The 13,390-nt window shown below is 41.0% G+C and overlaps 2 protein-coding genes across 2 annotated transcripts in view; one reads left to right on the top strand and one right to left on the bottom strand.

Annotated features, from left to right (window-relative positions):
* LOC311038477 (serine/threonine-protein kinase RIO3-like) overlaps positions 1–13,390 on the top strand; it is a 354,170-nt gene that overhangs the window by 241,686 nt on the left and 99,094 nt on the right. The window lies entirely within an intron of this gene.
* Positions 1–13,390, bottom strand: part of LOC311038606 (enoyl-CoA hydratase EchA19) — a gene marked incomplete at both ends in the record, with an annotated part of 32,709 nt that overhangs the window by 7,632 nt on the left and 11,687 nt on the right. The window contains one exon of the mRNA XM_084048178.1: positions 10,874–11,018. Within this exon, the coding sequence (XP_083904304.1) occupies positions 10,874–11,018 (145 nt within the window). The remainder of the gene's footprint in view (positions 1–10,873; positions 11,019–13,390) is intronic.

Genomic DNA, 13,390 nt, shown 5'->3' with positions numbered 1-13,390 from the left:
TGTGGCTCTGTGAACTCACTAACACCTTGCATCTTGAGCGAATACGATTCCTATTAAGGGATAGGGCATAGGGGGCCCCAATTTGATAAGATCTGGCACCCTTTTATCTGTTATCTTGGGTAAATCAGGAACTCACAGGTACACAAAGCCTGTGTACCTGTGATCTGGTGCATCCTTCTGATGTCCTCCCTAATTTCCTGCTCTGCATTCTCTTTAGTTTCCTAATAATCAGGTGAGATAGTTTAGGTGGGGTGGGTGGTTGCTCTTTGTTTTCTTTCTCTGTCAGTGTTTTTTTTTGTTCTGACTGTTGTTTCATTGTGTCATTATGTAATTTGTATGTTGCATATACTGTATTTGAAAAACCTGGAGATGTCTACTCTGTATAACCTTACATTTTGTACTCGTGCTTCTCCAATAAGTCTGTATTGTACACAAATAAATACCTGATTTGATTTATTTAGTAGGAGTCACAATTTTCAAAATGGCGGACATCTCATTATTGGAATGAAATATATTCTTTGCCTTCAAAGTACATACAGTACAGTACAAGCACTGTTAAGTCTCAGGCTTAGTTTTAACTGGAGGTTTTTGCATGTGTCAGCAAAGTCTATTGTCTAATAACCAGATATAAGAGGTGGTTCTCTTCCTGTCACAGTTTATCCTCTGACTGAAATGTAGGCAAACCGGAGAACACTGCAGATACACTTTATCTACTAAATATGGAGACTGCTATAATGTCTTGTCCTAATGTTTATGGGGTAGTGCAGGGTTTAAAGAAGCCTATTTGATTTATAATGAAGCGAGAGGCCATTAAAAAGCCCTTTGAGACAGTGGAGGAAAGATTTCAACAAATAGTTAGCTTTAGAAAAAAAACTAACTTTGAAAAATACAATGCAGAAATGTCAACTCCTTTTCTCACCTATGGATGAGTGGTGCTGTACCTTTGCCACATTGTAAGAGAGCGCCAAGATGACTTGGATACAAATTAACTCTAAGCTTTGGAATTTTGTCCTCCACAATACCTACTGTTTTTGCACTTAAAACCCTATATAATTCATTAACCGGGGTCCCCCAGGGGTCTGTACTTACTTGGTTTCCCTCCTTTTTCCCCTCTATACCAAATCTCTTCGGCAAAAATAAATAAAGCTCCCAACACATCATATTGCGACGCTTGAGCTTGGCTATTTCAGCTGAATGTTCGCCTATTATGACATGCCCAGAATAGGGACACTAGGGTTTATGTGGTTAATGGGAACTACCTACAGTACCAAAGAATGGGCTGGCCTAGTAAGCCTGCAGCTGTGCCAGAGGACTACCAGTGCAGACGTACGGCATGAGCTGGCGGTCGATTCAGAGTTTAGTTTGGAGACTTGAATGCTTTCATAAGACTAGCATTGATAGACAGTAAAGTACCTTTACTTAAGTACTGCACTTAAGAAAGATCTCAGAGCATCTGTACTTTTACTTTCAAGTAAGGGTGGTGTAGTTTATACACTGTACTACTTATGTGCATACATGTTCACACAACAGGACAGCGATTCATCCACGCATACACATGCGTGCGCATGCACACACACACATTCACGCACATATGATTTCACCACATCCAAGGGGACACCAAGATAGGCAGCCGTGCCGTTATTGAAATCAGAAGTTGGTATGAAAACCGGACAGCGTGAAGTGTTCTCAACTCTGCTGCTGGTGGTGCTGGCATCTCACACCACATCAAACGCAAAGCCCTCCACAATGGACTCCCAAGAGGGTAATGCGATTAGGTTTGATGCGGATTAGGGACAGCCACACAAATCCACACCAAACGCACACCGGAGACACGATATGAGAGCCGAGCAGAGTCTTCAGTCGGAAAGCCGACTTTGAAGCGCTCAGCGGGGTCCCTCTGAAAAATAGCTACTGTAGGCTGGTTTGGGCTGGGTCGGGTCAGAGATGAGTGCCACAATTAACTTGATTTCATGTCTGTAACCCACTGAGAAAATACCAGGAGCACGTATTCTTTCGTTTCGAGAGCAGCGTTATACAAGACCACCAAGTCTGAAAATAGTAGCCTGTTAGAGTTAAATAGCTGGTGATTTGAAGGAACTCTAAAGAAAGAACACCAGTTAAAGAGAGTTTCATCAAGACCTAATAAGCATATGGACTGACCACACACACCCACACAATATACATAAGTGCACACACACAGAGGTGTTGTCCAGTAAATCTCTCTCACACACACACACACACACACACACACACACGCACACGCAGAGCAGCAGTCTTATCAACAAACCATTCATTGACTCCACTATCTGGGTTCCGAGACTTTACAGTCCATGACCCAGAGCCCTGATGACCTCTAGGGTCCAATAGCACGCACTACACACGCACATTTGGGGTACATACCGAGATACGTGACCAAAGAGAATAGTTCTTAAAAATACACCACTCTCTCTCTCCGTTCCCTGTTTGTTATCTGTAAGAATTTCTCATTTTATTAAATAATACAATGGTTCTCAAACTTTTTCGTGCCAAGGACCCCCAAATAGACACTTATTAGCCCGCGGACCCCCATTTGAAAAGATAAGCCACGGACCCCCATAATAGAAGATCTTTACGGCTCTCTAGCATTTTCAACCATTTTAATTTCAAGGACCCTCAGTTTGACATGCATTAGGCTACGGACCCCCATTTAATGGCATGTATGTCTCTGGGAACCCAATTCATATTGTAAAATCAATGTTAATTTAACTCTGAGAGTGTACAAATGGAACCAAATGGACCGGGTCCATTTGGTTCCATTTGTACACTCTCAGAGTTACAGATCCATAAGGGTCCATTTGGTTCCATCTGTACACTCTCAGAGTTACAGACCCATAAGGGTCCATCTGGTTCCTATCCATCATTTAGCTGGGGACCCCCTGGAACCCCCTCAAGTACCCCTGGGGGTCCCCGGACCCCACTTTGAGAACCAATGAAATAATACACACAGTATACCATATAAAATAAAATAGGCCTACTGTGTAAAAACTATAGGTTCACATCTAGAGTTCCCTCACACTTACATCTCACCGCCAATCTGACCGATATGCCCCATACTGTATATGGAGATCTCTGTATCTGTCCTTGTCCCATGCTCGCTTTTGTGCCCATATATGGACCTGACTGATTTATTAGCGCCTGATGCCATGAAAACACATTGAGGTTAGACAACACACTCCATATTTGGCCATAGCTGCATTTGGGAACTCCTTTGTTATGGCTGAGTCATAGTGACATTGAGTTCTCGCATTAATACAAAATCAAATAAAAGCTGCCAAACCTGCCTATACCGATGATGTCACTGGTAGCCGGGTGTTCTGAACTGTCCACAGCTACCCCCCCTCTGAGACACAAGGGAGTAGACAAAACTGGTACCATATTATAATGAGCATTATATGATGGTACTGTAGGTTGAAAATGGGTGAAGTCATCCTTTAGGTACACTTTATTCTTAAATACTACCGTGTATTTTCAGTGTTTTTTTGTTTTTCCCCAGGTATAAATTAGCCTTAAGTGTGACGACTGTGCTAATGAGTCATTAGAGAAGCGCTACATCTTAGGAGCTCCCCGCCCACCCACCCCTACCCCCGTTTGAGAGGTTTTCCCCCAGATGGTCACTTCCAGGACACAGCTGTGTCTACTCTGTCTGCCCACTTTTCTCTCATCTCTACCGTTAACAGTCGTTAATAACACACGACTGGAGGGAGGATGGGCTGTTTCCTCGGATCAAAAAAATATGTTTTAACATAAGGGTGTTTAACTATTTACATTCGGCCCCGAACGGCACAGAAGATATTTTCAGACTGTCACGGTCAGTTAAAATCTCGGTTTGCTGTCTGCTCCTGCACTTTTTCCGACTGTGGCCTCCGTTTGTATGGGGACCGCGGGTCATAACGCGGCACCGCTTTAACTACAATGACGGGTTTTGTACCTCGATGATGTCATCGCCCCGACTATCCCATCCCCTGATTGGAACTCATTGAACAGGTGTTTGAGTTGGCATGCGTTATGTCAGCTTTGGATCTTAGTATAGCTTCCATTAACCCTTTAAGACCGGGAACGCATCTGTGTCATTTTAAGATTTCTTTGGCTCTATAAAAATAGCAGATATACAAGCCCGTAGTGCGGCACCGAGTGCCGTGCTACGAGCTTGTAGATCTGCTATTTTTTTTTGTAATCGTGACAATGTGTGCAAATCTTTAGTTTGAATATAAATATACTTTTTTAAAGCGAAAGTTTTTAACTCAAATCTTTGCTTCTGGGGATTTTACAAATGTCAGTGTTTGTATGTCAGTTTCTTTTTTCCTAAAGTTTTTTTTTTGGTTTGTTTTACTTATGTTGCTATATTTTCAATGGTTTTCAAACTTTTTTCATGTCAAGGACCCCCAAAATAATATGTATTTGTCCCCATCTAAAAAATATTTTGTTCCAGGGACCCCCAGAAGCAAAGATTTGAGTTAAAAATGATTTGCACACATTTTCAAGATTTTTGTAAAAATAGCAGATCTACAAGCTCATAGCGCGGCACTCGGTGCCGCGCTATGAGCTTGTGTATCTGCTATTTTTGAATAGCCAAATAAATCTTAAAATGACACACACGCGTTCCCTTTCCGGCCTTAAAGGGTTAAAACATGTGGCTTCTACTCTGGCCTGAAGCTTATACCCACTTCCAGGTGGGAGAGATGACTTAAAACTAGGAGCAGGAGAGGGAAGAGGAGACGCAAGGAGGAGACACTTTGGTCAGTTTTCCACAGTACAGTGGAGCTGAGGGTCTATACTCTGCACTTGAGAATGTACCGAAGGTAAGGCAATGAGTCTTTGTGGTGGTTTTCCCCTTTTTCTACCACGTAACTACACATTCAAATCCTGAGTGTTCATTCAAAGTCACAGAGTAAGGGTCGGAGTTAAATTAACACTCAGGATGTTGCAGCATGAGAGTTCAGCTGAACTTGGGGTCTGTATGCTATTCCTAATACCCAACGCCTAATGACAGAAATGTCTCCTCCTTCTCGTTTAACTCCTAGGTGGAAAAGAGGGGCCCCCGGACAGGAAGCCGCAGGTTCGGCAGCCAATCACGTGCCAGGAAGCTGTCAGTTCCTTGTGGTCACCATCGGGCCCACATCACAGAGGCGTAGTGGGGACTCGGAGGCCTTCTTTTTTATTTTTTATTATAGAACCGCCAGGGATTCCCTCGGGCTGTTCCCACATGTGCCCGGCCCAAAGACCAGTCAGAGAAATTCAACCATTAAAAAGAAATGTTCAACAAACCTACAGAAGTGGTAGAGATGGAGGGAATTGGGGGGGAGGGGCGGGGGTGGGGTCTTTAAATAAACCATGCCTCCCACAGAGCAGTGCCACAGTATACTTTTATCTCCTTTTCTTAATGTTGCAGAAACAAAAATGTCTGGTCTTTACGCTACTCTGTAAAAAGTAACAGATTCAACGTACTATTCCAAGGACACAGAATGAAATAATTGCTGCATTCTTTAACCAGGGCATCCGTCTTATCACTTCAAACTCCGGAATTCTCTCTTCTAAAATGAATGGTTTTTATTCTCTTTCAGAGCAGCTTGGTGAAAGCGCTCCTTAATCTTGGTTTGATTTCCTTTAAAAAGTGATACATGAAGATACAAGATGTTGCACAGCTTGTAATCAACGTTGCATTTTTCCCCCAATGTAACATTCATTTAACCACATAAACACTACATACGGTTCTTGATTGACCAGAGTCCCCCAAGGCTTAGTCTCGTGTAGCCAGACGATCAGAGATCTTTGCCTGCAAATACATCCAGGGAAATCTAAATTCAATGGAGAAACCCACCGGTAACAAACCTAAGGCCGCTGCTTTGAAAACCATTCCTGATACAGTCACAATATTAAAGGTATATTTCACTTTCAAACATGTTTGGGGTCATTTTAATGTCTAATCGGGCTTTTGTGAGCACCCCAGACAGTGTTTAAGTTGCTTGATTCAGTATTTACTATTTAAATATTTGATATTCATTTTATTTGACTTTCCAATAGACCCCTTAACAGACGACTTCACACTGATAAGAACCAGTATGCACGCGCAGGCCGGCACCAAATGAAACCCATTCTGTCAGGTCTCGCTAGGACGCGCCTCACTAGCCAACACACAATTGAATTGAATGTACTGAAACCAGCGCACCCCAAAACAATATGTTGGGAATTGATTGCATGAAACAATCACCTGTGCGTTACCAGTCTCAATGTTGGTAAACAAACAATTGGTCTATACAAACCCATCGTAACTTCAAATTCCATTTGAACCATTTTAGATTAATTGAAAACACCTGTCCTTGGTTCTGGTGACTGGTATTGGCCTTGCAGTGTTTCTTCAATTACTTTTTTCGTTTATTTTTAATAATGTTTTGGGAAAATGAAAAAATTAAATGAAAAGTGTTATTGAAGAAACACGGTCTCCTTACGCATTATAAGGACATTATCAGTTACCAGAACCAAGGACAGGTGTTTTCAATGAATCTATCATGGTTAAAATGTTTGAAGTTACAATGGGTTTGTATAGGAAGGGTGCGTGTCTGTTAAAAATGAATATCAAATGATAAATCAAATGCTGAATCAAGCAACTTAAAAACTGTCCGGGGTGCTCAAAAAAGCCTGAGTAGATGTTGTAATGACACCAAACATGTTTGAAAGTGAAATATCCCTTTAAAGGGACTACACCATGAACGTTTTCTTCTTTTTTGTGTGTTTTTGGTCTCCCTACCTCTCTTCTATCCTCAAAAATACCCCAGTTTGAACACTCAGGCTTTCACAGCAAATCTGGGGTTTTCTGTAAATTGGTCTAAAAACAGGCTAAACTGATTTGGTCCCCCTGCCTACGTCACGTCAGGGAACAATTCCTCCCGTTTTTCAGTTCCAACCAAAAAAAAAAAAATCTTTAAAAATATATATATATTTTTTTTATTTTATTTTTTTTACTTTTTCCACACAGAACCAGGAGATAACATGCATACAAACTGTCTCAATAGCGCCCCATGCCAAACAGGACAATGTGGTATTGCAGGTGTAAGTGCTTTATAAGCCAGAGAGAAGTTAGTTGGAATGAGTATATCTGAGGCTTGATTTAAGCTCAAACCTTTTGAAAAACGTTTGAGGGACATAAACAATATGATATTAAATATTATTATTATTTTTTAAAAACTTTGATGATGGAGAGGGCCACTATATTTCCACACTCACTCCAGAGGGCCACATTGCTTACTGTGTATACTGTCGGGCAGACACCTCCGTATTTTTCTTAAATGAATGCTGTACTTACTTCGCCATTCTTTGTCGCACAAAAGTAGCAAAAATAGCCGATCTACAAGCTCAAAACGCGTCGCAGCGCTATGTAGATCTGCTATTTTTGCTATTTTTGATTTGGAATCCAGATTTTTTTTTGCTATTTTTGAATTGGAATCCTGAAAAGTATTACATTTTAATTTAATTTCAAATGCATTTAGTTATACTTATGTTAGCTTTATGAACTTAAATACGAATACATTGGACATAAAAAAGACTACAGAATTTAAATACTAGTGATTAAGCTATTAATATAGACTGAAGTAATTAAAGCGGGTCATGTTTATATTATATTCCATGCCTATATGAAACAAGATGATGTTTCTACCAGGTTCTAGCATAACTCTTTGCATTTAGATGTCACCAGTTGTATCAGTAGGTGGAGATCTCTGATCGTCTGCCTACGCGAGACTTCCCATGGCTCTTCTTATCCATGACTCCCTCACCCCCGCTTGCCGCAGTACACAAAATATTTTTTTCAGAAAATCTCACGACACGTTGCAGAGTGTGCATTTTCACCAAATATTCGCTTATTATGACATGCCCAGAAAAGGGACGCTAGGGTTCATGTGGTTACATTTACAAAGTAGCAGCAATGTGATGGTTCCATCTGCTCCACCCAATGCTGTCTCATTACAACTAGGGCTGTCACCATTACAAATTTAAGTTGACTAACAGTTTTTTTGAAAAAAAAAAAAAAAAAAAAATGTTCCATGATTTTTCAAAAATAGCAGATCTACAAGCTCATAGCGCGGCACTCGGTGCCGCGCTATGAGCTTGTATATCTGCTATTTTTGAATAGCCAAAGAAATTTAAAGTGACACAGATGCGTTCCAGGTATTAATGGGTTAATTGTGTGTTTGGCGTTGAACACTGGAACATATGAATACAATAAAAAATTCTGCTTGCCTTTTAGGCTTCATAATGAAAAATCACAGGGCAGATGTGACAAATAACTTAAATATACAAAGAAATTATTAACATATCTAATATATATATATATAGTATGCTTGTAGATCTGCCATTTCTGCTTTTTTCTAATATTTGAAAATGTGTGAACATTTTTAACATGTAGACGATTATGCAAAAATAATTGCGATTATCTCAAATAATTGCGACTAGACGATTATGTAATAATTGTGACAGGCCTAAGTACAACTCCAGAAGTCAGCTATATTGAATATTACGACTCACGCACGCACGCACGCACGCACGCACACACACACACACACACACACACACACACACACACACACACACACACACACACACACACACACACACACACACACACACACACACACACACACACACACACACACACACACACACACACACACACACACACACACACACACACAATAATGGAGACCTTACTTAGGGGTCCATACCCTGATAAGTGGTAATGCCTAAGAGATTCGTTTTAAACATTTAGCACTCTCTCTCTCTCTCTCGGTCTCTCTTTCCTGTCTCAAATAAACATCTCACACACATCACATGCACATGCCATACCGTACAGTACACACATCACACACAAACACACGCTCTAAGGTACAGAAACTACAGGCCGTCACACAGCACATCGCCAGGCCACAGTTTAGGGGGGTGAGAAAAACGCTGAAATGCCTGAGTCAAAATAATAATTAGTCATCTAAACTCGTATCCAACGAAGGAACCGCAGTCGTTAAATCACTGAGCCGCGGGGAATTATTCTCAAATGTGTTGACAAACAGTTTATGGCAGGAGGGGGAGTGGGGGATTTTGTGGCGATGAAGAGACTGGGAATTAGTTACTGGGAGGAAATGCACCACCGCTTGATGTGTTATAACCACAGATATGCTCGATGTGCTTCTCATGCATAGTTTTGAACTGATGGAAGAGATCTGAGTGGAGGAACTAAATTAAATCAATTCAATTAACACCTAATACAACACAGATAACCTGAGGCTGCCATAGTCTGCAGTTTTTCAGAGGGACTGGGTGTCATCGAAAAGAGAAGATATTCGTAATCCCCGATTGAGGGGAAATGACTGTATTATATTCCATGCCTATATGAAACAAGATGACGCAATCCTCCCTATGTGCCATGCTGTGACAACTTGTGTGTTACTCCTGCTGTTTTAACCACTTAAACCCTATACTTAGCTGACCGGGATCCCCCAGGGCTCTATACTAGGTCTGCTCTGTTTTCCACTCTACACGCAATCTCTTTGCCGGAAGTAACTGATCTACAAGCTCACAATGCACTGCGTTGCAAGCTTGTACAGTATATATATTTCCGCCGAATCTTCGACACCCCCTAGAATAGGTACGCCAGGGTTCATGTGGTTAACCCCCGTCTTAATTCCTACAAGGTACTATTTCCTCTTCAATGTCTCACTCACTAAAGAGGAAAACATGGCAGGGTGATGTTAGGCAGAGGTGAGTGGGTGTAACATGGCATGGTCTGATGGCTGGACACAAGGGACCATATCCCATGTCACCAGACAGTTTTGTGAGAAGGAGAGAGAGAGAGAGAGAGAGAGAGACTGATAGAGTCAGACAAGGGCACTGTGAGGATGTTCTCTTCCTGTTAAATTACAGGCCCTGTCTGTATGATAAGCCCTATATGTTTAAAACCGCCAAATACAGCGCCGCCTGTAAATTACACTACAGCAGATGTATTTATAAACACCACGGGTGTATTTATAGCCACGCCGAGCAGAATGGCAACAGTGGGTGACGGCAGCGCGAGGCGTTGCTCAGACACGAGCCACCTTTCCGCACTTACGGGGCCAAAGGCGAGATGTGCCGGGGCGAGCGAGCAAGCAATGTTTACACACAACGAGATCAAAAGCCGCATTTGTTGGGTTTGAAGCTACGGTGCAAGACAAGGCAAGTGAATCGTCATCCCCAGCTGTGCTGCAAGAGACACAATAGACAACAGAAATGTTGTTTGGGTCGGCTTAATTGTATAAACAAGCTTGTGTTGGGCACTGGGCGGTGTTGCTTCCTCTTCTACTTATCAAGCCTGCCCAGAAGACCCTGCCCACCACGGTGCCAAAAGGTCATGGTCATTGGTGTTATTGCGGTATGACAGCCTCACATACTGTACACGCGCGCACACGCACGGACGCACGCACGCACACACACGCGAATGCGCGCAGACACACACACACACACACACACAAACAGAAGGAGGCTGAGGAGATAACAGGGCGGATAACAGAGTTGAAAAATAGTAACAGAGTTCACTTCCTGGTATTTTGGAGGGTGGGGGGGGTAATGACGTCACAAAGTTGCTTTCGTAGAGTAGACTCAGACATATTTAGACGTGCAAAAGAGGCACACGGTCAGGAAGCAGGAATAAAACGTATTTTTAAATGTTTTAAACAGCACATAAAGGAACGCCGCACACACACACACACACAAAAATATATATATATCATATTTGTGGGTCCTTGACATGAAAACGTTGGAGAAACACTGTTCCAGAAGACAGTCAGGAGTGTATGTGATTAGAGAGACATACCAAATCTGCGGCAGAACACCCCCATGACGGCGCTCTCCTCCATTACTCTCAGGTCTGCGAGCAGGGCCAACTCCAGGCCTCCGGCGACCGCATAGCCACTGACCGCAGCTATCAGCGGCTTGGACAGCACCAGCCTGGATGGACCCTGGACGATATCGAATGACAGTAAACGTTACAATATGAATGCACGCACAATTGCACAAACATCAGTGGTGGAAAAAGTACTTAAGTATTTGACTAAAGTAAAAGTACATGTTCCGGAATTCAAAATTGACTTGAGTAAAAGTACAAAAGTATTGGTATCAAAATATACTTAGAGTACCAAAAGTAAAAGCACTCATTATGCAGAATGTCCCATTTCACAAGTTTTCAAATGTGTTAAAATCTTTTGAAAATATCAGATCTACAAGCACACAATGCGTCGCATCGCGATGCATTGTGAGCTTGTAGATCGGCTATTTTCAAATGGCAGAGTAGGGCTTAATTGGTTAATGTATGTTTTGTAATAATAATCAAAATCTACAAAGTAACTAGTAACTAAAGTTTTCAAATAATTGTAGTGGAGTAAAAGCATAATATTTGCCTCTGAGATGTAGTGGAGTAGAAGTAAAAGTACTGAAAATTGGAAATACTCCAGTAAAGTAAAAAATACCTCAAAACTGTACTTAAGTACAGTACTTGAGTAAATGAACTTAGTTACTTTACACCTAAACATACAAATATGAACTGTGGTGGACTGTAACCAAGTACATCTACTTGAGTACTGTACTTAAGAACATTTTTTTGAGTATCTGTACTTGAGACTTTCACTTCACTATATTTCAAAGTATTGTACTTTTGACTCCATCACATTTCTAGGAAGGGAAAAAGTACATGAATTAGCCACTTAAGCCCTATATCAAATATGAATATTTAAAAAGAATTGCTGATACACAAGCTCACAGCTTGTAGATCGGCTATGTTCACTATTGTTGATATTTTTGTTTTGGGGGAAAATACATACATTTCAATACAGCGACGCATTGATATTAAAAAGAAAATGTAATTTGTGATTTGTGCTTTAGAATACTTGAGCATTTTTTCAAAGCAAGTACTCCAGTTCTTTAATTACGAATTTGACAGAGCAGCCTTGTCTTGTTGAGTAATATTCAACCAGGAGTATCTATACTTTGACTCAAGTACTGGAGTTGAGTTCTTTGTCCATCACTGTCTATAAACTATAAACTAGGCTAAAACACACTGAAATGAGCACAAAGTGAAAACTATTTTTATGTTGTGTTATGGTGTTTCCTTTACTAACTGTTTTATGTAAAGCACATCGAATTGCCTTGTTAAAATGTGCACAAATAAACTCGCCTTGCCTTTCTAAAGAAGGCTGTGACAACGCCTCTTCCTGCACCAAGGAATCTCTTGAGGCTCATACACTGGCGTCAAATTAAACTGGCATAATACAAGCAATATAAACACTACACTACTTACGCTACTTATTAATTCATAATTAGTTTCATGCTTTTCTGCTTTGCGTTAAGCTTATGCACACGCAAACGTTTCTGGATTTGTCCTCCCTGATTTATGGTTCAGCGCTATATCAGCTCAAGCAAATGACACAAATCCTGTTTGTCCAAACAAAGGACACTCTGTACATTGTAATGAAGTAACTGCTAATCTCACGAAGCCATAAATATTAATACATTGCAACTCTTTATTCTGTGTGCACACTGAAGGAGGCCAGGGGTCCATTCCGTTCCAAAGCCGTTCCCGTTTCTTGGGATGCATTCCATGCTGAGTTTACGGAGGCTCCAACTGTTACCGTTTGCAAACTTTTTGCAGTACATTAGCTCAGTAAGAAGTCTCCATTCCGTCTATAGTCACTGATAAGGTGTGTGCCAGGCGGTGCACACCAACGGACTGGGACGCACACAGTGGTGGAAAAAGTACTCAGATATTTTACTTAAGCAAAAGTATCAATACTGCAATATAGAACTGCTCTGTTACAAGTAAAAGTCCGGAATTAGAGATGTTCTTGAGTAAAAGTACAAAAGTATTGGTGTCAAAATGTACTTAAAGTACCAAAAGTAAAAGTACAAAAATGTTTGAAAATAGCACATCTACAAGCTCACAACGCGTTGCATCGCGACGCGTTGTGAGCTTGTAGATCGGCTATTTTCAAATAGTCTATGAATAAAATAGGGCTAAAGTGGTTAATGCATGTTGTATAATATAATAATTGATAATTGCAAAGTAACTAATAACTATACGTTTTCAAATAATTGTAATGGAGTAAAAGTATAATATTTGCCTCTGAGATAGCAAGAAGGTCCTGGACCTTGGAGTAGAAGTAAAAGTACATGAAATTGGAAATACTCCGGTAAAGTAAAAATACCTCAAAATTGTACTTAAGTACAGTACTTGAGTAAATGTACTTAGTTACTTTACAACACTGTGCACACATCTCATGCACATGCATTGCACAAACGCACACACATACATACATTATGTATCGGGATTAGACATGAG

The sequence above is a fragment of the Gymnoscopelus microlampas genome, assembly GCF_963454915.1.
Source record: "Gymnoscopelus microlampas genome assembly, chromosome: 22".
NCBI lineage: Eukaryota > Metazoa > Chordata > Actinopteri > Myctophiformes > Myctophidae > Gymnoscopelus > Gymnoscopelus microlampas.
This window is presented reverse-complemented; position numbering and strand designations above follow the sequence as displayed.